Source organism: Gorilla gorilla, chromosome 20, assembly GCF_029281585.2.
Source record: "Gorilla gorilla gorilla isolate KB3781 chromosome 20, NHGRI_mGorGor1-v2.1_pri, whole genome shotgun sequence".
NCBI classification, from domain to species: Eukaryota; Metazoa; Chordata; class Mammalia; order Primates; family Hominidae; genus Gorilla; species Gorilla gorilla.
The window spans coordinates 56,540,477-56,561,072 of record NC_073244.2 but is presented as its reverse complement, the minus strand read 5'-3'; the positions used below and the strand labels follow the sequence as shown (position 1 = coordinate 56,561,072).

General features: G+C 51.7%; 2 protein-coding genes across 4 annotated transcripts in view; both read right to left on the bottom strand.

Annotated features, from left to right (window-relative positions):
• The window catches only part of CLASRP (CLK4 associating serine/arginine rich protein), a 30,815-nt gene extending 15,949 nt beyond the window's left edge, over positions 1-14,866 (bottom strand). Inside the window, exons 1-5 of one of the 3 annotated variants that reach the window (XR_008673835.2) lie at positions 14,801-14,866; positions 13,608-13,735; positions 2,839-2,936; positions 2,115-2,216; positions 1,830-1,909 (exon numbers count right to left, since the gene is read on the bottom strand). Coding sequence is in view for 1 of the 3 variants with exons in the window: in XM_055369713.1 (XP_055225688.1) it covers positions 1,830-1,909; positions 2,115-2,216; positions 2,839-2,936; positions 13,608-13,706 (379 nt within the window). In the remaining 2 variants the exon portion in view is untranslated. The remainder of the gene's footprint in view (positions 1-1,829; positions 1,910-2,114; positions 2,217-2,838; positions 2,937-13,607; positions 13,736-14,800) is intronic. The other 2 variants (XR_008673836.2, XM_055369713.1) reach the window with 2 other exon arrangements.
• Positions 14,867-15,715: 849 nt separating this feature from the next.
• The window catches only part of RELB (RELB proto-oncogene, NF-kB subunit), a 38,614-nt gene continuing 33,733 nt past the window's right edge, over positions 15,716-20,596 (bottom strand). Inside the window, exons 9-11 of the mRNA XM_055369712.2 lie at positions 19,589-19,657; positions 19,373-19,450; positions 15,716-16,505 (exon numbers count right to left, since the gene is read on the bottom strand). Of these exons, the coding sequence (XP_055225687.1) occupies positions 16,120-16,505; positions 19,373-19,450; positions 19,589-19,657 (533 nt within the window). The 3' untranslated portion in view covers positions 15,716-16,119. The remainder of the gene's footprint in view (positions 16,506-19,372; positions 19,451-19,588; positions 19,658-20,596) is intronic.

The window sequence follows — 20,596 nt, the reverse complement described above, 5'->3', positions numbered from 1 at the left end:
GTGATCACTAGAATTTTGGCAGCCTCTGATTTTAGAAAATCAAAAAAGCATCTATCTTAGAAATAAACAAATACTGGACTAGCAAACCCACATGGAGGGCTGACTGTGCCACGCTCAGTGCTGGGGTTTTATACACATCATCTCACTCAACTCTCACAACCACCCCATGCAACAAAATCATCACCACCACCCTTCTTGAGGAGGAAGCCGAGACCTGCCAGGTGGTAAGGGACAAACCCAGCAGAGAACTCCATCCTTCCCTTAACTCCACGGGGAATCCCAAGAAAGGGAATCTCAAGTCCTTCTTGGTAGGTGAGTTAGGAGCTTTCCATCAACACGGAGCAGTGGTTAAGGACACGTGGAGAATCCCAGCTCCTTGGACAGGGTGTTCCCCCTCGACATTCTTGTCTGTAAAATGGGGTGACGGCCAGGCGCGGTGGCTCACGCCTGTAATCCCAGCACTTTGGGAGGCTGAGGCGGGTGGATCACAAGGTCAGGAGTTCAAGATCAGCCTGGCCAAGATGGTGAAACCCCCGTCTCTACTAAAACTACAAAACTTAGCCGGGCATGGTGGCATGCACCGGTAATCCCAGCTATTTGGGAGGCTGAGGCAGGAGAATCACTTGAACCCAGGAGGTGGAGGTTGCAGTGAGCTGAGATTGCGCCACTGCATGCCAGCCTGGGCAACAGAGTAAGACTCAATCTCAAAAAAAACAAAAAACAAAAAACAAAAAACCCCAAAACGGGGTGTCACCCCTACCTTGCTAGGTGGTTGTGCAGATGTAATGATAATACAGACAAAAAAGCCCAAGTCTGTTGGGGTCCAAACCTCCCTGGGCAAGCCCAGAGCAGCGAGAAGTTTCCCTGAGCCTCTGTTTCCTCATTTGGAAAATGACAATGGTGATAAGGCTGGGCTGGGAGAAAATTCCTGGACATACATGAACACTTGGCAAATTGTCAAATGCTGGCAAATATTCATTTAAATCAAGGAGAAATTTCCTCTTTAGAGCTGACAATCTGATCTGTGCAGGCAGAGTAAAATACACAGAGGTAAAAAATCTGTTCCTGGCTGGGCATAGTGGTTCATGTCTATAATCCCAGCAATTTGGGAGGCCAAGGCAGGAGGATCACTCGAGCCCAGGAGTTCAGACCAGCCTGGACAACACAGTGAGACCCCATCTTTCTAAATGCTTTTAAAAACGTATTCTTGGCTGGGCGTGGTGGCTCACACCTGTAATCCAGCACTTTGGGAGGCCAAGGTGAGCGGATCACCTGAGGTCAAGAGTTCGAGACCAGCCTGGCCAATATGGCAAAACCCCGTCTCTACTAAAAATACAAAAAATTAACTGGGGGTGGTGGCGGGCACCTGTAATCCCAGCTACTCAGGAGGCTGAGGCAGGATAATCACTTGAACCCAGGAGGCAGAGGTTGCAGTGAGCTGAGATCACGCCACTGCACTCCAGCCTGGGCAACAAGAACGAAACTCCGCCTCAAATAAATAAATAAATAAAAATAAAATAAATAAATAAAAATAAAAACATATTCTTGCTATTTTCTCTATTTTTTAAAGAAAAAAGGACTACAGAGTCAGAAGGCATGGTATATGGACGTGACTCTGCTGGGAACAACCCATTCGGCAGACATCCCCTATACCAAATCTAGAAGGGGAAAGAGATGCAGGCAAAGTGAGTCTATCGTAGAGCTGGAGCCAGAACCCAAGGCCCTTTAGTAGAAAGCATGTGGATAAGACTTTTCTTCCCAAACCTATCTAGGTCTTCCAGGCTCCAGGCTCAAACCCCACACCCCACGTCCCCCCACAGATCACTCACTGCCGGCAAAGTCGTTCTGCACCAGGCCTCTGTAGCGCTCGTAGTTACACTTCCGTTCGTCCGACTCCTGTTCTGGGGAGCTTTAGGGAAGGGCGAGACCTTGAAATCAGAGAGAAGGAGTGGATCCCACCCCAAGCCAGCAGGAAGGGAAATGAGGCATCCCCCTCAGGCTCAGGGCGGTACCAAATAGGAACGGCTCCTAGGAAGGTGACAGGCAGGCTGGGAAAAGAACAGGGGCTCCTGGGTATGACGCTGTGCCTGGCAACCCCCTGGGAGGTGGCTTACATGGTGGTGAGCAGAGGGGGGGTGTAGTCGGGGATGTGGTCCAGGTGGGCGCGGACATCGAATCGGTCAATCATGTTGTTGGTGTCCCCCTGCCAGGGCATCCTGAAGTGGGAGGGGAGCAAGAAAGCAAGAACCTCAGGGTCCATACTGCCCAGGACACAAAGCACCTGCTCCCTGCCAGCTGAGGCTTGGAAGCCTGGCCCTCAGCCTGCTTTGGTCCCCATGCCATGACCCTCACCTCAACCCCCATCTCTCAGTCCCTTCTGTTGCAAGCCTCCCTGAATCCACATTCAGGCTCCTGGGACCTGAAACAGGCCAGTCATCTGACTGCCCCTGGGGACACCAGGGCCCCATTTCTCAGAACCAAGCAATAGTGGGGAACTTGAACCAGGTCCTAGTGAGTATTTGAGGGGCGGGCCCCAGGCACCCTGAGACAGCTCGGGTCTGGCAACCTACTCTCTGCTTCCTCTGGGCCTCTGGCCCTGGCTCCACCCATTTCTAAGTCCTCCAACCATGACTGCTACTCTGGGGCCTCCACCCCAACCCCTGCTCATTGTTCTTACACCCTGTGACTATCACTTTCATATGCGGGTCACACCTTCCCTGCCTCTGAGTCCCCAAAGGTCTGTCCATACTTCAGTCTCTGCTCCACACTATACACCACCCCAGGTCTGTTTTGACTCCCAGACTTCAGACACTCCCCTGCCTTCCGTATCAGTCTTACATATTAACAGGGCTCTCAGCGGCCAGGGCGACTGCAGAATCCAGGTGCACCTTGCAAGCTCGGCCATGTACCTGCAGGAACTGGGCTGGGTCCTTCTTCTGCAGGGGTAAACAGGACTGAGGTCACCACCCAACAGAGCTCCAAACCCCACCCCCTCACACACAACCGAGCTGAGCAGCAAGCTCACTTCTTCTTTTTTTTTTTTTTTTTTTTGAGACGGAGCCTCACTCTGTCGCCCAGGCTGGAGTGCAGTGGTGCTGTCTCGGCTCACTGCAAGCTCTGCTTCCCAGGTTCACGCCATTCTCCTGCCTCAGCTTTCTGAGTAGCTGGGACTACAGGTGCCCGCCACCATGCCCGGCTAATTTTTTGTGTTTTTAGTAGAGACAGGGTTTCACTGTGTTAGCCAGGATGGTCTCGATCTCCTGACCTTGTGATCCACCCGCCCCAGCCTCCCAAAGTGCTGGGATTACAGGCGTGAGCCACTGCGCCCGGCCTGCAGCAATCTCACTTCTAAGGTCAAGTGGGCCATACCTCAGAGGTGAACCAACCTGCTAACCTTTAGAAATAAGGGAATTGGCTAGGCATGGTGGCTCACGCCTGTAATCTCAACACTTTGGGAGGCCAATGCAGGCAGGTCATCTGAAGTCAGGAGTTCCAGACCAACATGGCGAAACCCAGGCTCTACTAAAAATACAAAAAATTAGCTGGGCGTGGTGACACATGCCTATAATCCCAGCTACTTGGGAGCCTGAGGCAGGAGAATCGCTTGAACCTGGGAGGCAGAAGTTGCAGTGAGCTGAGATTGTGTCACCGCACTCTAGCCTGGGCAACAGAGCAAGACTCCATCTCAAAAAAAGAAAAAAAAAAGAAATTGAAGAAATAAGTTATTGGTTCCTCTCAAGGTGGTGGCCCAATCTTCTGCATAGCCAGTATGAAGACCTCGCTCTCTAAAATATCAGCCCCCTTAACTCTTCACCTCCCATCCTCAGGGCCGTTCATTTAGAGACTGGTGTGGACACTTCAGCCTGGACCAGACTGCATCTGCACATGGAAAGATGACCAACATCATTAGCCATCAGGGAAATGCCAATCAGAACCACAAGATACCACTTCACCCACACTAGGCTGGCTGACATGGAAAGGACAGACTGTAACAAGCAGTGGGTCGGGCATAGTGGCTCACGCCGGTAATCCCAGCACTTTGGGAGGCCAAGGCAGGCGGATCACCTGAGGTCAGGAGTTCGAGACCAGCCTGGCCAACATGGTGAAACCCTGTCTCTACTAAAAATACAAAAAAATTAGCCAGCCATGGTGGCAGGCGCCTGTAATCCCAGCTATTTGGGAGGCTGAGGCAAGAGAATCGCTTGAACCCAGGAGGTGGAGGTAGGTTGCAATAAGCACAGATCACACCAGTGCACTCCAGCCCGGGGGACAAGAGCGAGACTCCATCTCCAAAAACAAAAAACAAAACAAAACAAAAAACAAGTAGTGACAAGAATATAGAGAAATCAGGATCTTCAACTGGAGTGCAATGGTGCGATCTCAGCTCACTGCAACCTCCACCTCCCAGGTTCAAGCGATTCTCCTGCCTCAGCCTCCTGAGTAGCTGGGATTACAGGCATGCGCCACCATGCCCAGCTAATTTTGTATTTTTAGTAGAGATGGGGTTTCTCCATGCTGGTCTGGCTGGTCTTGAACTCTCGACCTCAGGTGATCCGCCTGCCTTGGCCTCCCAAAGTGCTGGGATTACAGGCATGAGCCACTACCCTGGCCTACTACTTGTTATAGTCTGTCCTTTCCATGTCAGCCAGCCTAGTGTGGGTGAAGTGGTATCTTGTGGTTCTGACTGGCATTTCCCTGATGGCTAATGATGTTGGTCATCTTTCAATGTGTGGATGCAGTCTGGTCCAGGCTGGGCTCTGTGTCCAGGAGATTTGCTGACACATATTGGGCCGCACCCCACCCCCCACCCCACTCCCAACCACTCAGCCCTCACAGGTGCTGGCCTGTCCCTCTCTGACTTCTTCCCTCCCCTACTCTGCTCCAGGCACACAGGCCCTCACCTCACGCCATTCCTTAGGCATTCCAGACATGCCCCGTGCTTCTGCTCGGACCTCTGCGCTTCTGCTCCCCCGTTTATTTCAGATCTCCTCCTAAAAGCCGTCCTCAGTGACTCTATCTCAATAGCTCCCCACTTATCTACCCCAGCTCCTTCACTCTGTGGCTTTATTGAGAAGTAATTCATATACCACACAATTCACTCACTTAACTCCACTTGTTTTCTTTTGAGCACCCACTACCACCTGCCACTGGACCTAATATTCATTCATCACCTTTCTCCCATGCTAGAACGTAACTCCCAGGAGGCAGGGCTCTGTTTTGGCTGCTATATCCCTAAAGCCTAGAACAGGGCCTGGCCCACAGCAGGCGCTTGAGAACACCCAATGAAGGAAAGAGAGGAATAATCCTTACTAACAGATGAAGACTCTGAGCCCCTTCAGGAAAAAAACACCAGCTCCAAGTTTCCAAGCTCCTGCACATCCTCACTCTGTCTCCATCTCAGCCCTCAGCTGGCAGATGAGAAGGTGCAGTCCGGGCTGAAGGAGCTGAGTCACTCACCAGGACCACAGCTAATACCTGGCTAGTTTCAACCCCGCACTCACTATGTGCCAGGTGCTGGGCTGCTGTGACTCTCATTTCACACCTAAAGAAACTGAGTCTAAGGAACACTCAAGACCACAGGCCCAGCGAGGTGGCGCTGCTGGAGTCCAGCTACTCATGCTGCACCTCGCCTGTCTCCCTCGATTCCTTAGCTGATTCCTCAGCTGGGGCCACACAGCGCACCCAGCTCCCTCTGCCCTGGGACAAGCCAGCCAAGTCCAAGGCCAAGATCCCATCATACTCCTGAGGCTGCTCCAGGCCAAATGCCCAGTTCCCACAGCCAGGACTCATGGGACACTGTTTGCAGGACAGAATTTGGCAGGTACAGGGAAGCTACTGGCAGGGTCAGCTTCACAGAAAGGAATAAGCACTGAGCCGGGAGTAAACACCTGGAGTCCAGAGCCTGGTTCTGTTGGGAGATTCTGGAAAAGTCAATGAACCCTACTAAAAACCAGGCACTGTTTTATGTGCACTGTCTCACTCGAATGTCCCAACCATGGAAGAAACATACTATTCTTTTTCTTTTTTTGAAACAGAGTCTCGCTCTGTCATTCAGGCTGGAGTGCAATGGCGCGATCTCAGCTCACTGCAACCTCCGCCTCCCAAGTTCAAGGGATTCTCCTGCCTCAGCTTCCCGAGTAGCTGGGATTACAGGTGCCCACCACCACGCTTGGCTAATTTTGGTATTTTTAGTAGAGACGGGGTTTCACCATGTTGGCCAGGCTGGTCTCGAACTCCCGACCTCGTGATCCGCCCACCTCGGACTCCCAAAGTGCTGGGATTACAGGCATGAGCCACCACACCCAGCTGGTACTATTCTTATGCCCATGTTACAGATGAGTAAACTGAGGCTCAAAGCCATGGGGTCCACCTGCCTGACATTAGGAATAAGCAGAACTAGGATTTAAACCCAGATGGGCCTGACTACAAAATCTGCTTCTTTTTATTTATTTGCTTTTTAAGAGTAATTTTTTGTTTGTCTGTTTTGAGACAAGAGTTTCACTCTTGTTGCCCAGGCTGGAGTGCAATGGCATGATCTCGGCTCACTGCAACCTCCGCCTCCCGGGTTCAAGCGATTCTCCTGCCTCAGCCTCCAGAGTACAGGCATGCACCAACATGCCTGGCTAATTTTTTGTATTTTTAGTCGAGACGGGATTTCACCATGTTGGCCAGGCTGGTCTCGAACTCCTGACCTTGTGATCCGCCCGCCTCGGACTCCCAAAGTGCTGGGATTACAGGCATGAGCCACCACACCCAGCTGGTACTATTCTTATGCCCATGTTACAGATGAGTAAACTGAGGCTCAAAGCCATGGGGTCCACCTGCCTGACATTAGGAATAAGCAGAACTAGGATTTGAACCCAGATGGGCCTGACTACAAAATCTGCTTCTTTTTATTTATTTGCTTTTTAAGAGTAATTTTTTGTTTGTTTGTTTTGAGACAAGAGTTTCACTCTAGTTGCCCAGGCTGGAGTGCAATGGCATGATCTCGGCTCACTGCAACCTCCGCCTCCCGGGTTCAAGCGATTCTCCTGCCTCAGCCTCCCGAGTACAGGCATGCACCAACCTGCCTGGCTAATTTTTTGTATTTTTAGTAGAGATGGGATTTCACCATGTTGGCCAGACTGGTCTTCAACTCCTGACCTCAGGTGATCTGCTCGCCTCGGCCTCCCAAAGTGTTGGGATTACAGGCGTGAGCCACCACACCCGGCCCAAAACCAACTCTTAACCACTGGATTATCCTGTCTCTAGGATCAGATTGTGGCAGAGGAGTTCATGAAGTTACTCATTCATTCATTCATTCATTCAACTGTTAAGCAGACCTTGTGCTAGGGTATGGCAGTAACTGAGATAGCCCTGGCCCTGCCCTCATGGGCTCACAGTCCAGTGTGGGACACAGACTTGTCCCCATACAAGGGCAACCTAGAGTGGACAGCGCTGAGATGGGGGCCCACAGGGGGAACACCTGACCCAGACTTGGGGGTCAGTCTGGAGCTTCCTGGAGGAGGCGACACCTGAGCTGCGACCTGTTTACTTCTTATTTCTGTATCAACAGAGGATTCTGTTTCTTTATCCAAACGACTGATTAAAAAGGAAAGTTGACAAGGACAGAAGCAATGACAGAACCGGAGTCTGCTTGGGACTGAAGACAGGGAGAGAAAGCAGGCACCAACGACAAATCAGGAAGACAGAAACCAACTGCATCTCGACATACTCATTCAGCCTGCCACAATCTACCGCAGCTTCACTGACACTCGCTCCACAGCCTCTGCTCTCGGCCCAAGACTGAGATGAGAGTCCCCTCCTCAAAGCAGCCATCAGCCACGGCCCAGCCATACTCCACAGCTTGGCAGCCCAGATTGGAATGCAGGTCACATTCACATACAGGGACAAAGGCCGCTTGTACAGGCCTGCACCACAAAGCACCCATAGACATTGGTTCTTTGAGCTCTTCCCCATTATCCAGTGAGAGGGGTTGGTCGTCACCACTGTCCTGAGGGGGAATACAATGCAGCAAGCTCCCCTGCTAACAGGGAGGGGGCCTGGAGTCTCAGCTCCAGCCTTCCTTCCTCTGCACCATCCCTCCACCTGGATCCAAACTCCAGCTCTATCAGCAACAGTAATGTCAATAACAAGAGCTAATATTTACTGAGCGATAGGGACGCTGGCCAGGCTGCTCTCAGTGGTCCATGTGTCCAACACTCCAACAACATCGAAGGACATGCTCTTGTCTCCACTGTTAGTGGCAAACCATTAATTGGCAACCAACATCTATTCCCTTTGCTACAACAATAACAGAACTCCAAACATATCTGGTCAGGGCGACCCAAAATAAAGTCTACACCTCTTAGCCTTCCTCACAGCTGTTCATAAGACTACTTCCTGGTCAGCAGGGGAGGAGTGGAAATGTTACGGGAAAACATCCAGAAACTTTTTTTTTAAAGACAGGGTCTTATTCTCCCACTCAGGCTGGAGTGCAGTGGTACAATCACAGCTCACTGCAGCCTCCACCTCCTGGGTTCAAGAGATCCTCCCACCTCAGCCTCTTGAGGAGCTGGGACCACAGATGCACGCCACCATGCCTGGCTAATTTTTGTATATTTTGGTACAGACGGGGTTTCACCATGTTGTCCAGGCTGGTCTCGAACTCCTGGGCTCAAGCAGTCCTCCTGCCTCGGCCTCCCAAAGTGCTGGGATTACAGGCATGAGCCACTGCACCTGGCCTAGAAACTTTCTCAACAAATGGCATGAGCGCTTTGCCCCTTTTCCTCCCTTTTTCCTCCCTGCTGGATAGAATGAAGACATGATGGCCAGAGCCTCTTAGACCTTGATGCAACACTAGGAAGAGAAGCTGTGCCCAGGAGAACAAAACAGAAGCGGCTTAGGTCCCCGAGCTAACTGGCTACCTCTTGGCTTTTCTGTGGCTAAGAAATAAACGTCTATCTTGTTTAAGCCACTGATGGATGCTCTAGGTTTGTTAGAGCCAAAGCTGATTGTCCATGTGACATCCTTTCACATGTGGAAGAGGAAATGGGCTCAGGGAGGCAGTCACTTGCCCACGTCACACTACAGATAAGTGGGATCGCTAGAATTTGAACCCAGAGCCCCATGACTCCCAAATTCTGAGGACTAACCATGATGGGATCTCACCTCCTGGCTGTGTTGCCTTGGGCAAGTCACCTCACCTTTCTTTTTTGAGACAGGGTCTCACTCTGTCACCCAGGTTCCAGCGCAGTGGTGCAATCACAGCTCACTGTAGCCCCACCCTCCCAGGTCTCATCTTGCCTCAGCCTCCCAAGTAGCTGGGACCGCAGGCACATGCCACCAAACCTGGCTAATTTTTTTTTATTATTTTTTGCAGAGATGGGGTCTTGCTATGCCTCATCTTTTTGAACCTCTATTTCTGCATGATAAGGCGCAGGTGAAAAGCTTAGAGAGGTTAAGGGTCAGAGACCGGGTTATAGTGCCAGCTCTGCCCTCATGCTACGTGACTGTAAGCCACGTATCTCCGTGCTCCAGTTTTGTCCTCTGTAAAATGGAAATAGTAAGAACCACCTCCTAGTCTTGGGTGTGGCTTTGAGGAAGCGGAGACACAAGCCAAGTAGTTAGCACAGTGGTTACCAGAAAACTGCTCAACAGCGTTAGCTGTTATCGTGGCATCACCTTTAACACAGGCATGATCAATACCTACCTCGCAGGCCTGTTAAGAGGACTACTATGCCAAGCTGGTGAGCACTGGGTCGGGCGCACCATGGGCCCTTAATAAATGGCAGCTAGGCTGGGTGTGGGGGCTCACGCCTATAATCCCAGAGCTTTGGGAAGCCAAGGCAGGCGGATCACTTGCGGTCAGGAGTTTGAGACCAGCCTGGCCAATATGGTGAAACCCTGTCTCTACTAAAAATACAAAAATTAGCCGGGCGTGGTGGTGGGCACCTGTAGTCCCAGCTGCTTGGGAGGCTAAGGCAGGAGAATTGCTTGAACCCGGGAGGCGGAAGTTGCACTGAGCCGAGATCGTGCCACTGCACTCCAGCCTGGGCGACAGAGCGAGACTCCATCTCAAAAAAAAAAAAGGTAGCTATTCATTCCTGAGTGCTGTGTTCCTAGGCCACTTCTGGGGCCTCAACTATGACCAACAGAGACCCAGGCCTTGCCTTCATGATCACATCTTTCTGACACTATCGGAGATGAGTTCTCCCTTTAGCCCCGTGGTTCCTTCCTGGGTGGCAGAGGCAAGCAAGGAGCTCTCAGAGCTTCCTCTTCTCTGCTGAGTGGAAGTAAGAGTGGTCTCTGTCTCACAGGTGACTGTGGGGATTCAAAAAAAATCCTGCATCTCTCACGTGGCCTGGGGGTGCCTGCGAAGGATCAATTAAATGGTTAATTACTATTGTTAATATTGTTTTATTCATCTATTCTTTCAAACCATATTTGATGGACCCAACCCTAGGGTACAAACGTGACCCAAATATAACTAGTCCCCAGTCCCACAGAGCTGGGTATGTGCCTATACGTACGAATGGATAAAATTTTTTTTTTTTTTCTTTTTTGGGACGGAGTCTCGCTCTGTCGCCCAGGCTGGGGTGCAGTGGCGCTATCTCGGCTCACTGCAAGCTCTGTCTCCCGGGTTCATGCCATTCTCCTGCCTCAGCCTCCCGAGTAGCTGGGAGTACAGGTGCCCACCACCACGCCCAGCTAATTTTTTGTATTTGTAGTAGAGACGGGACACACACACACACACACACACACAAAGTATTCCTTATTCGAAGTGCTTGGGATCAGAAGTGTTTCAGATTTTTTCAGATTTTGGAATATTTGCCTATTCATAATGAGATATCTTAGGGATGGCACCCAAGTCCAAAGACCAAATTCATTTATACTTTATAAGCACAGCCTGAAGGTAATTGTATACAATATTTTAAATAATTTTGTGCATGAAACAAAGTTTGTGTAAAGTACTTATATGTGAAACTTTCCACTTGTAGTGGGGCATCATGTCAGTATGCAGAAAGTTTCAGATTTTGGAGCTAGCCGGGTGTGGTGGCTCACGCCTGTAATCCAGCACTTTGGGAGGCCGAGGCAAGCAAATCACTTGAGGTCGGGAGTTCAAGACTAGCCTGACCAACATGGTGAAACCCTGTCTCTACCAAAAGTGCAAAAATTAGCCAGGCATAGTGGCACATGCCTGTAATTCCAGCTACTCAGGAGGTTGAGTGAGGCAGGAGAATAGCTTGAACCTGGGGGGTGGGGGTTACAGTGAGCTGACATCATGCCACTGCACTCCAGCCTGGGCGACTGAGCAAGACTCTGCCTCAAAAAAAAAAAAGAGATTTTGGAGCATTTCGGATTTTGAATTAGGGATGTTCAACCTGTGTATGCGTATGCGTGTGCGTGCGTGTATACATACATACATACACATATATATATAAATTTTTTTTTGAGATGGAGTCTCACTCTGTTGCCCAGGCTGGAGAGCAATGCAACCTATGCCTCCCGGGTTCAAGCAATTCTCCTGCCTCAGCCTCCCGAGTAGCTGGGATTACCATTTACTCCTGTATTACTGCCCCAGCCTCTTCCCTGGTCTGCTGGCCTCCAGTCCTGGCTCGTCCAGTCTGTCCTCCCTAGAAGAGTCCAAGAGGCTTTTCTAAAGCACAAAACTGACCCTGTCCCTTCATTGCTCAGAGCACCTCTATGGCTCCTAAGTGCCCTTGAGAGAAAGCCCAGGCTCCTCACCACCTCCAGCTAATTTTTGTATTTTTAGTAGAGACGAGGTTTCATCATGTTAGCCAGGCTGGTCTCAAACTCTTGACCTGAGGTGATCCACCTGCCTTGGCCCCCAAAATGCTGGGATTACAGGCGTGAGCCACCACACCAGGCCCATGTATGTGTATCTTAAGTGTGTTAAATTCCACAAAGGGGAAGGAAAGGGAGCTATGATTATGGCATTCTTAGAGGACACCTGACTGAGCTTGGGAAACAAGACTTCTCTGAGGACTGAGATCTGACAGATAAGCAGTAGTTAACCAGGTATGGGAAGAGCTCATACAAAGGTCCTGTGGCCGGGCAGCGCTTGGGTCAGTGGAGGAATAGCAAGGAGGCCAAAATGACTTGTGCAAAGGAACAAGGCAGAGTGTGGGGTGGTGTGAGTCTGGAGGAAGGGCAAAGGCCAGGCCATGCAGGACCCTAAAGGCCACAGTGAGGAGCGTGGGCTTTCTCTCAAGGGCACTTAGGAGCCATAGAGGTGCTCTGAGCAACGAAGGGACAGGGTCAGTTTTGTGCTTTAGAAAGGCCTCTTGGACTCTTCTAGGAAGGACAGACTGGAGGAGCCAGGACTGGAGGCCAGCAGACCAGGGAAGAGGCTGGGGCAGTAATACAGGAATAAATGGGAAAGGTCTATATAAATGTCATCTGACAGGAACACTGAACCTAGAAAACAGGTGCCATTTCAAGCTGGGATCCCAAGGATACACAGGAGTTAAACAGGTGAGGGGGGGTAATATAGGCCAAAGCCCTGTGGTGGCAGAAATAGAAGGCCAGTGGAGCTGTCCAAGTATGAAGCTAAGTGGTCAGACAAGGGTCTTTTAGGCCAGGGATAGTTTGGTCTTCCCCGCAAAAACAACTGAAGCATCAGACAGGAGAGGGAAGTGGTCAGGTTTCACTTAATATTCACTCCTTTTTTTTTGAGACAGTCTTTTTTTTGAGACAGAGTCTCGCTGTCGCCCAGGCTGGAGAGCAATGGTGCTATCTCAGCTCACTGCAGGCTCTGCTCCGCCCCCCTCCCCGGTTCACACTATTCTCCTGCCTCAGCCTCCCGAGTAGCTGGGACTACAGGCACCCGCCACCTCACCTGGCTAATTTTTTGTATTTTAATAGAGATGGGGTTTCACCGTGTTAGCCAGGACGGTCTCGATCTCCTGCCCTTGTGATCTGCCCACCTCGGCCTCCCAAAGTGCTGGGATTACAGGCGTTGAGTCTTGCTCTGTCACCCAGGCTGGAGTTCAGTGGCACAATCCATGCACTACAGCCTCCTCCTCCCGGGCTCAAGCAATTCTCGTGCGTCAGCCTCCCTAGTAGCTGGGACTACATGCACACACCACTAAGCCTGGCTAATTTTTGTATCTTTAGTAGAGATGGCGTTTCACCCTTTTGGCCAGGCTGGTCTCGAACTCGTGACCTCAGGTGATCCACCTGGGATTACAGGCATGAGCCACTGTGCCAGGCCAACTTAATACTCACTCCTATTGTGTGCCAAGCCAAATCTCAAGAGTGGCTGAGCTCTTCTGGGAATGGGGAACCCAGCAATAAGCGAAACAGACATTCTGGAGGTGGCCAGTCTAACGTCAGGACTGCTCTGAGGGTTACAGAGACTTCCCTTTTTCTTGCTAACACCGGATCGGCACTGGGAAGCCACATCAAACGACACAGTATGCTACAACAAACAGAAGCCCTTGGGATCCTACCAATGATTATCCTCAAGAAAAGATTAATGAATATACTCCTGAGGAAATGAGCCTCTTGTCTTGACATACTTCCAAGCCCAGATTTTACCAGGATGACCAGCTGTGCCCCCCAACCCAGGGTCCCTCACCCCAGACAAAAGGCCAGTTACTCACGATCTTTTCATAATACTCCCGTCTCCGCTCCGCCCTCTTCTTGTAGTCGACCATCATGCCTCGAAGCTTCCGCTCATGCTTCCGAGCCTCGTGCCACATTGTGGTGAGGCCAAGCCTGGGGCCTCAACCTGAGGGATGAAAGGACCAGGAAAGTCAGATGGTCTGTGAAACCCGTATGGGCAGAATCAAAGTCATCTAACAAGTTGGTGGCAGAGTCGATCCCAAACAACACATCTCTTAGCTTCAGGGAGCAGAAGTGAAGCTGCAGAACAGTATGCGAGATGTTCAAGTCCATCCCTAACAACTTCGATCTAGAAGCTTGGGTATTCTGAAAAACCCTTAGGTGATTCTGAGGTGAGCATCCCTGGGAAAGGGGTGTCCTAGATTCCAGGCGCTGGAGTCGGGAATGAAAGGTTTTGAAACATCAGTAGTGTCTGAAGTAGGGTCAGAAGGCAAACCCTGAGCACTTAAGGCTGGAGCTCAAGAGAAAGAGAAGAACTGAAAAGGCTCCCACTAGGGGCCATGCGTGGGGTTGGGTATGAGTCTGGGTGGTAGAGGTATAAGGAGAATAAGGATGAAGGCAGGTGGAGGAAAATCGGAGAAAGCCTTTAAGGGAACAGTGCAGTTGTATGAAGGTGGAGGTGGAGGACAGGTGAAGGGCGTGGCGGAAGATGAAGATGCTAGAGGGAGTGGGAACACGAGGAGGGAGTGTTGCAAGGAGACCAGAGTGAAGCTGAGGTCTAAAGATGGGATCTAGATGGCGGTGTGGGGAGAGCATCCAAAGAAAAAGAGCGTAGAGCCTGAGAGAGGCGGAGCTGGCTGACAGGAGGGCGTGGGCTGAGCTTGGGGGCAGGGCTTGTGGGAAAGGGCGGAGAACGAAGGTTTGGACGGGGCTTGTGGATCGCGTCGCGGCCTGAGGATTTGGGCTGGGTTTTTTTTTTTTTTGACAATGGGGCGGGGCCTGTGATAAGCTGCTGGGCCGAAGGCCGAGTTCGACGCGGCAACTTCTGGCCCACAGCCGGGGCACGGGCGCGGCCTGAGGCCCGTCAGGCCGAATGGGGTGAGGGACGAGCGATCCTCGGGGCCAGGACGCAGCAGAAGCCCACAGCAGCATGGGGAGAGCCTGAGGAAAGGGAGAAGCTGGGCTGACGCCTGCCCGAAAACCGGGAGGTCGAGTAGCCGCCTGCACTCACCGGCTGGTCGCCGCCTCCCACCGCTGCGCTCGCGCGCGGCCCGCACCGGAAGCGGAAATGAAAGGCCGCGCTAGGGGGAGGGGGCGGAGCATGGTGGAGGGCTGCGCAGCGCACTTCCGCAGACGTGAGAGGCGGGTCCTAGAGTCGAGAGGGGCGGGATCCCGAGGAAGAAGTGGGAGAGCAGAGAAGGGAAGAGCTTGGATGCTTTATATTTTTATCTTTTTTATTTTATTTATTTATTTAATTTTATTATTTTGAGACGGAGTCTCTCTTTGTCTCCCAGGCTAGAAGGCAGTGGCGCGATCTAGGCTTACTGCAACCTTTGCCTCCTGGGTTTCAGCTATTCTCCCACCTCAGCCTCCCGAGTAGCTGGGACTACAAGCGCGCGACACCAAGCCCGGCTAATTTTTGTATTTTTAGTAGAGACGGGGTTTCACCATTTTGGTTAGGCTGGTCTCAAACTCCTGACCTCAGGTGATCCACCCGCCTTTGGCCTCCCAAAGTGCTGGGATTACAGCCATGAGCGACCATGCCCGGTCTTATTTTTTATTTTCATTTTCATTTTTTATTTTTTTGAGACACAGCCTCGCGCTGTCGCCCAAGCTGGAGTGCAGTGGTGCGGTCTTGGCTCACTGCAACGTCCACCTCCTGGGCTCAAGCGATCCTCCCACCTCAGCCTCTAGAGTAGCTGGGATTACAGGCGCGCAGCACCACGCCCGGCTAATTTTTGTATTTTTTGTAGAGACTAGGTTTCGTCATGTTGCCCAGGCTGGTCTCAAACTCGTGAGCTCAAGCGATCCTCCTGCCTTGACCTCCCAAAGTGCTGGGATGACAGGCCTGAGCCCCCAGCCTGGAGGCTTTCTTTGCTACTAAGGGACTAGGGCGTTTCCCAAGAGCAGAACAGACGAAACCCCCGAGGCTCAAAAACTCATCTTTATTGGGAAGACTCTGAACAACCAACCTACCCCCCACCTTCAAGTCTGGGGAGGGAGGGCCAGGAATCTGTCCCCTCCTCCCATATGTACAATCTTTTCTGAATCCTACTGGAGAAGGTGCCCCCACATGTGGGGACAGAGGCAGCTGTAACAAGCTAGTGCACGGGAGCCATGTCCCTTTTCCTCTCCGGACTCAGTTTCCTCATCTGTAAAATGGGCTCAAGGGGAAACCCGTGCAACGGAGCTTCTCGCCAAGGCTGAATATGTCCACTTCAGAAGCATGAGGAAGGGCCAAGGGGATGGGGGTGCTAGACATCCTGGTTGGGATTGCACGGCTCCTCCACCTCCCTCCCCACCCAGTGCCCCTCCTCTGGCATCGCGGGGCTACGTGGCTTCAGGCCCCGGGGATAGGAGGCCGCCCCCAAAGGCCGCCTCGCGGTACTGATTGGGGAACATGTTGCTGCCCACAAGGCTGGCGGTGCCTCCATCCCCGGGGCCCGGGGCCTGGTACGAGTCCAGTGTCAGTGGTTCAGGGCCGGCGGTCTCCCCAACCACGGCCCCGGCACCTCCGCTGCACACAACAGCGCTAGCGTGTGGCGGTGCCGGGGGCAGCAGGTCCAGCATGGTGAAGAGTGTGGGGGCCGTAGGGTCGTAGGCAAAGCCATCGTCCAGGAGGTCAGGCCCGCCAGGGGGCTCCAGGCCGGGCAGGGACACGGTGCCAGAGAAGAAGTCAGGGTCTGGCAGCAGGGCTGACGGCGGGAGGAACGGGCCTACGGGGATGAAGACAGAGAAGTGTAGTGTGATTTAGGGCCAACTTCTGATCAGGCCCTAAATCAAATGCCCTACTCCCTGCAAAATGTGACATCAAGGTGATTTTCTGAGATGGAGTCTCATTCTGTCACCCCGGCTGCAGTGCAGTGACATGCTCTTGGCTCACTGCAACCTCTGCCTCCCCAGTTCAAGTTGATTCCCCTGCCTCAGTCTCCTGAGTAGCTGGAACTACAGTCCAGGCATGTGCCATGCCCAGCTAATTCTTATCTTTTTAGTAGAGACGGGGTTTCACCATGTTTGCCAGGCTGGTCTCGAACTCCTGACCTCAGGTGATCCACCTGCCTCGGCCTCCCAAAGTGCTGGGATTACAGGTGTGAGCCACCAAGCCTGGCCTTAGGTGCCCTCTTAATCCCAAGGAGAATCTGTGTGGGACTATCACCATTCTCAGATAATAAGTAAATTGAAGGCCAAGCATGGTGGTTCACACCTGTAATCCCAACACAACGTGACGAGACCCTGTCTCTACAAAAAAATTATTTAAAAGTTAGCTGGGTGTGGTGGTGCCCGCCTGTAGTCCCAGCTACTTGGCAGTCTGAGGCAGGAGGATTGCTTGAGCCCAGTTTGAGGCTGCAGCGAAGTATGATCACACCACTGCACTCCAGCCTGGGCAACAGAGCAAGACCTTATCTCTAAAAATAATGATAATAATAAGTAAACTAAGGCACTGAGGGAAAGTAAATGGAAGGCTCAGACAGCTGTTGTGGAACTGGGGTTGAAACCATGCTCCTACGCAGCTGTGGAGAGTTTTCCCTGAGAGTTAGAAAGAAGAGGTTCCAAAGCCCCCCAACATACAGAGACAACCCAAAAAGTGAAATCTCCAGACCGTGGGAGACACAAGTTGGGAAGTCACCAGTCCCAAAATTGTCAGAAAAAATAAATGTCATTCTCAGGCATAATGGGGACTTAAGAAAAAATAACAATCAAATCAAAAAGTTTCATTATAAGAGGGATTCTCAGGCCAGGCATGGTGGCTCACGCCTGTAATCCCAGCACTTTGGCAGGCCGAGGCGGGCAGATTACCTGAGGTCAGAAGTTCAAGACCAGCCCGGCCAACATGGCGAAACCCCTTCTCTCCCAAAAATGCAAAAATTAGCCGGGCATGGTGGTGGGCACCTGTAATCCCAGCTACTCAGGAGGCTGAGGCAGGAGAATCACCTGAACCTGGGAGGTGGACATTGCAGTGAGCCGAGATTGTGCCACTGCACTCCAGCCTAGGCAACAGGGCAAGACTATCTCAAAAAAAAAGAAGGACTCTCTTTTTGGAACAAGACAAACCTTAGAGACACAAGGGACTATTTTCTAGCCTTCCTTGCAGCCTGATATGATCATGTGACTAAGGTCTGCTAACTGGAATGTGGGCATAATGGCTGGAGCTACAACAGCCACCTTGCACCATGAGATGGCGAACTGAAAATGGCAGAAGCCTCGGTCTCTCAATGATCATGCAGTCACCAGACCATCCCTGGAACCCCTACCTATGGACTGTTTTTTGTTTCTTGTTTTTGAGACGGAGTCTTGCTCTGTTGCCAGGCTGGAACACAGTGGCACCATCTTGGCTCACTGCAGCCTCCACCTTTTGGGTTCAAATGATTCTCCTGCCTCAGCCTCCCAAGCAGCTGGGACTACAGGCATGTGCCACCACATCCAGCTAATTTTTGTGTTTTTAGTAGAGATGGAGTTTCACCACGTTGGCCAGGATGGTCTCTCTCTCTTCACCTCGTGATCTACCTGCCTTGGCCTCCCAAAGTGCTGGGATTACAGGCATAAGCCACAGTGCCAGGCCTGTTTGTTTTTTGTTGTTGTTGTTGTTGTTGTTTTGAGAAGGGTCTCATTCTTTTGCTCAGGCTAAAGTGCAGTGGTGCAATCTTGACTCACTGCAACCTTCACCTCCTGGGTTCAAGTGATTTGTCTGCCTCAGCCTCCGAGTAGCTGGGACTACAGGTGTGCACCACCACACTCGGCTAATTTTTGTATTTTTAGTAGAAACAGGGTTTTACCACGTTGGCCAGGCTGGTCTCAAACTCCTGGACTGAAGCAGTCCACCTGCCTCAGCCTCCCAAAGTGCTGAGATTACAGGCATGAGCCACTTTCAGTCCCTACAGACTATGTATGTGAGACAAGAAATAACGTTCTATCCTGCTGAAGCCCCTGTTATTTTGGGTTTTGCTGTAAATGCAGTTAAATGTGATCATAGGTGGGACGCAGTGGCTCATGCCTGTAATCCCAGCACTTTGGGAGGCTGAGGCAAGCAGATCACTTGAGGTCAGGAGTTCAGGACCAGCCTGGCCAATGTGGTAAAACCCCGTCTCTACTAAAAAATACAAAAATTAGCCAGGTGTGGTGGTGCATGCCTTTAGTCCCAGCTACTTGGGAGCCTGAAGCAGGAGAATCGCTTGAACTTAGGAGGCAGAGGTTGCAGTGAGCTGAGATCATGCCACTGCACTGCAGTCTGGGCGACAGAGCGAGACTCCATCTCCAAAAAAAAAAAAAAAGAAAAAAGAAATAGATCAAATTTTAAAACACCACTGAGCTAAGTACGTACTGGGCCTTTTCAAAGGAGTCCCTGAGGCTCTGAGAGGTAGAACAACTTAATGAAGGTCACATAGCAAGGAAATGGCCCAGAAGAGATCAGAACTTCCATTCTGTCTCCAGAGCCCTCATTCTTTCTACTCTATGTTGCTGGCTAAGTGCTGAGTGACTCGCCTTGTGGCTGCTCTTGGAGGGCGTGAAGAGGCCAGAAAAGCAGGGCTGCCACTTACCCTCTGCCCACCCAGGGGACAGGGGCCTATGTGTAGCTGGGACCCACCTGAGCTGTGGTTGGGCAGGAAGTGGTCCAGGATGGCCGGCTTTTTCTTCCGCCGTTTGCTCTCGATGCCATGGGGGTCTGAGGGAAGGCAGAGATGAGGACCCCTGTTCCCCGACAGCCCTTCCTCCCCAGCCTGGGGTGGGACAGGGCAGTGGGGTCAGCTGTCCCCTCCCCAGAACCTGGGGATGGGGGTGGAAAGGGGCAGAGGGCACACACCAGAGCTGTTCAGCTCCCCAAGGACGTCGGGCATCCCCCGTTTCCGCTTCTTGTCCACGCCGTAGCTGTCTGTTAAGAAGATACCAGGGACACACAAGAAGTAATTCATCAATAATAATTAATTCCTTTATTTATTTATTTATTTTTAGAGACAGTCTTGCTCTGTTGACCTGGCTGGAGTGCAGTGGCACGGTCTCGGCTCACTGCAACCTCTGCCTGCCAGGTTCAAGTGATTCTCCTGCCTCAGCTTCCCAAGTAGGAGGGATTATAGGTGTGCGCCACCACGCCCAGCTAATTTTTGTATTTTTTTAGTAGAGATGGGATTTCACTATATGTTGGCCAGTCTGGTCTTGAACTCCTGACCTCAAGTGATCTGCCTGCCTTGGCCTCCCGAAGTGTTGGGATTACAGGTGTGAGCAGCTGTGCCAGGCCTATTTTTTTTTTTTTTAAAGATGGAGTCTTGGCTGGGTGTGGTGGCTCACTCCTGTAATCCCAGCACTTTGGGAGGCCGAAGTGGGCGGATCACCTGAGGTCAGGAGTCCGAGACCAGCCTGACCAACACGGCGAAACCCGGTCTCTACTAAAAATACTAAAATTAGCCGAGCATGGTGGCGGGTGCCTGTAGTGAGTCTTGCTCTGTCGCCCAGGCTGGAGTGCAATGGCACAATCTTGGCTCACTGCAACCTCTGCCTCCCGGGTTCAAGCAATTCTCCTGCCTCAGCCTCCTGAGTAGCTGGGACTACAGGCGCCCACCACCACGCCTGGCTAATTTTTGTATTTTTAGTAGAGATGGGGTTTCGCCATGTTGTTCAGGCTGGTCTCGATCTCCTAACCTCAGGTGATCCACCTGCCTCAGCCTCCCAAAGTGCTGTGATTACAGGCATGAGCCACTGCATCCGGCCTACACACTGGCCTCTTTGTTGTTCCTGGAGCACCCCAGGCACAATCCGGCCTCAGGACCTTTGCACCTGCTGTTCCAGCTGTTTAAAGCACTCTTCCTCCACTCTC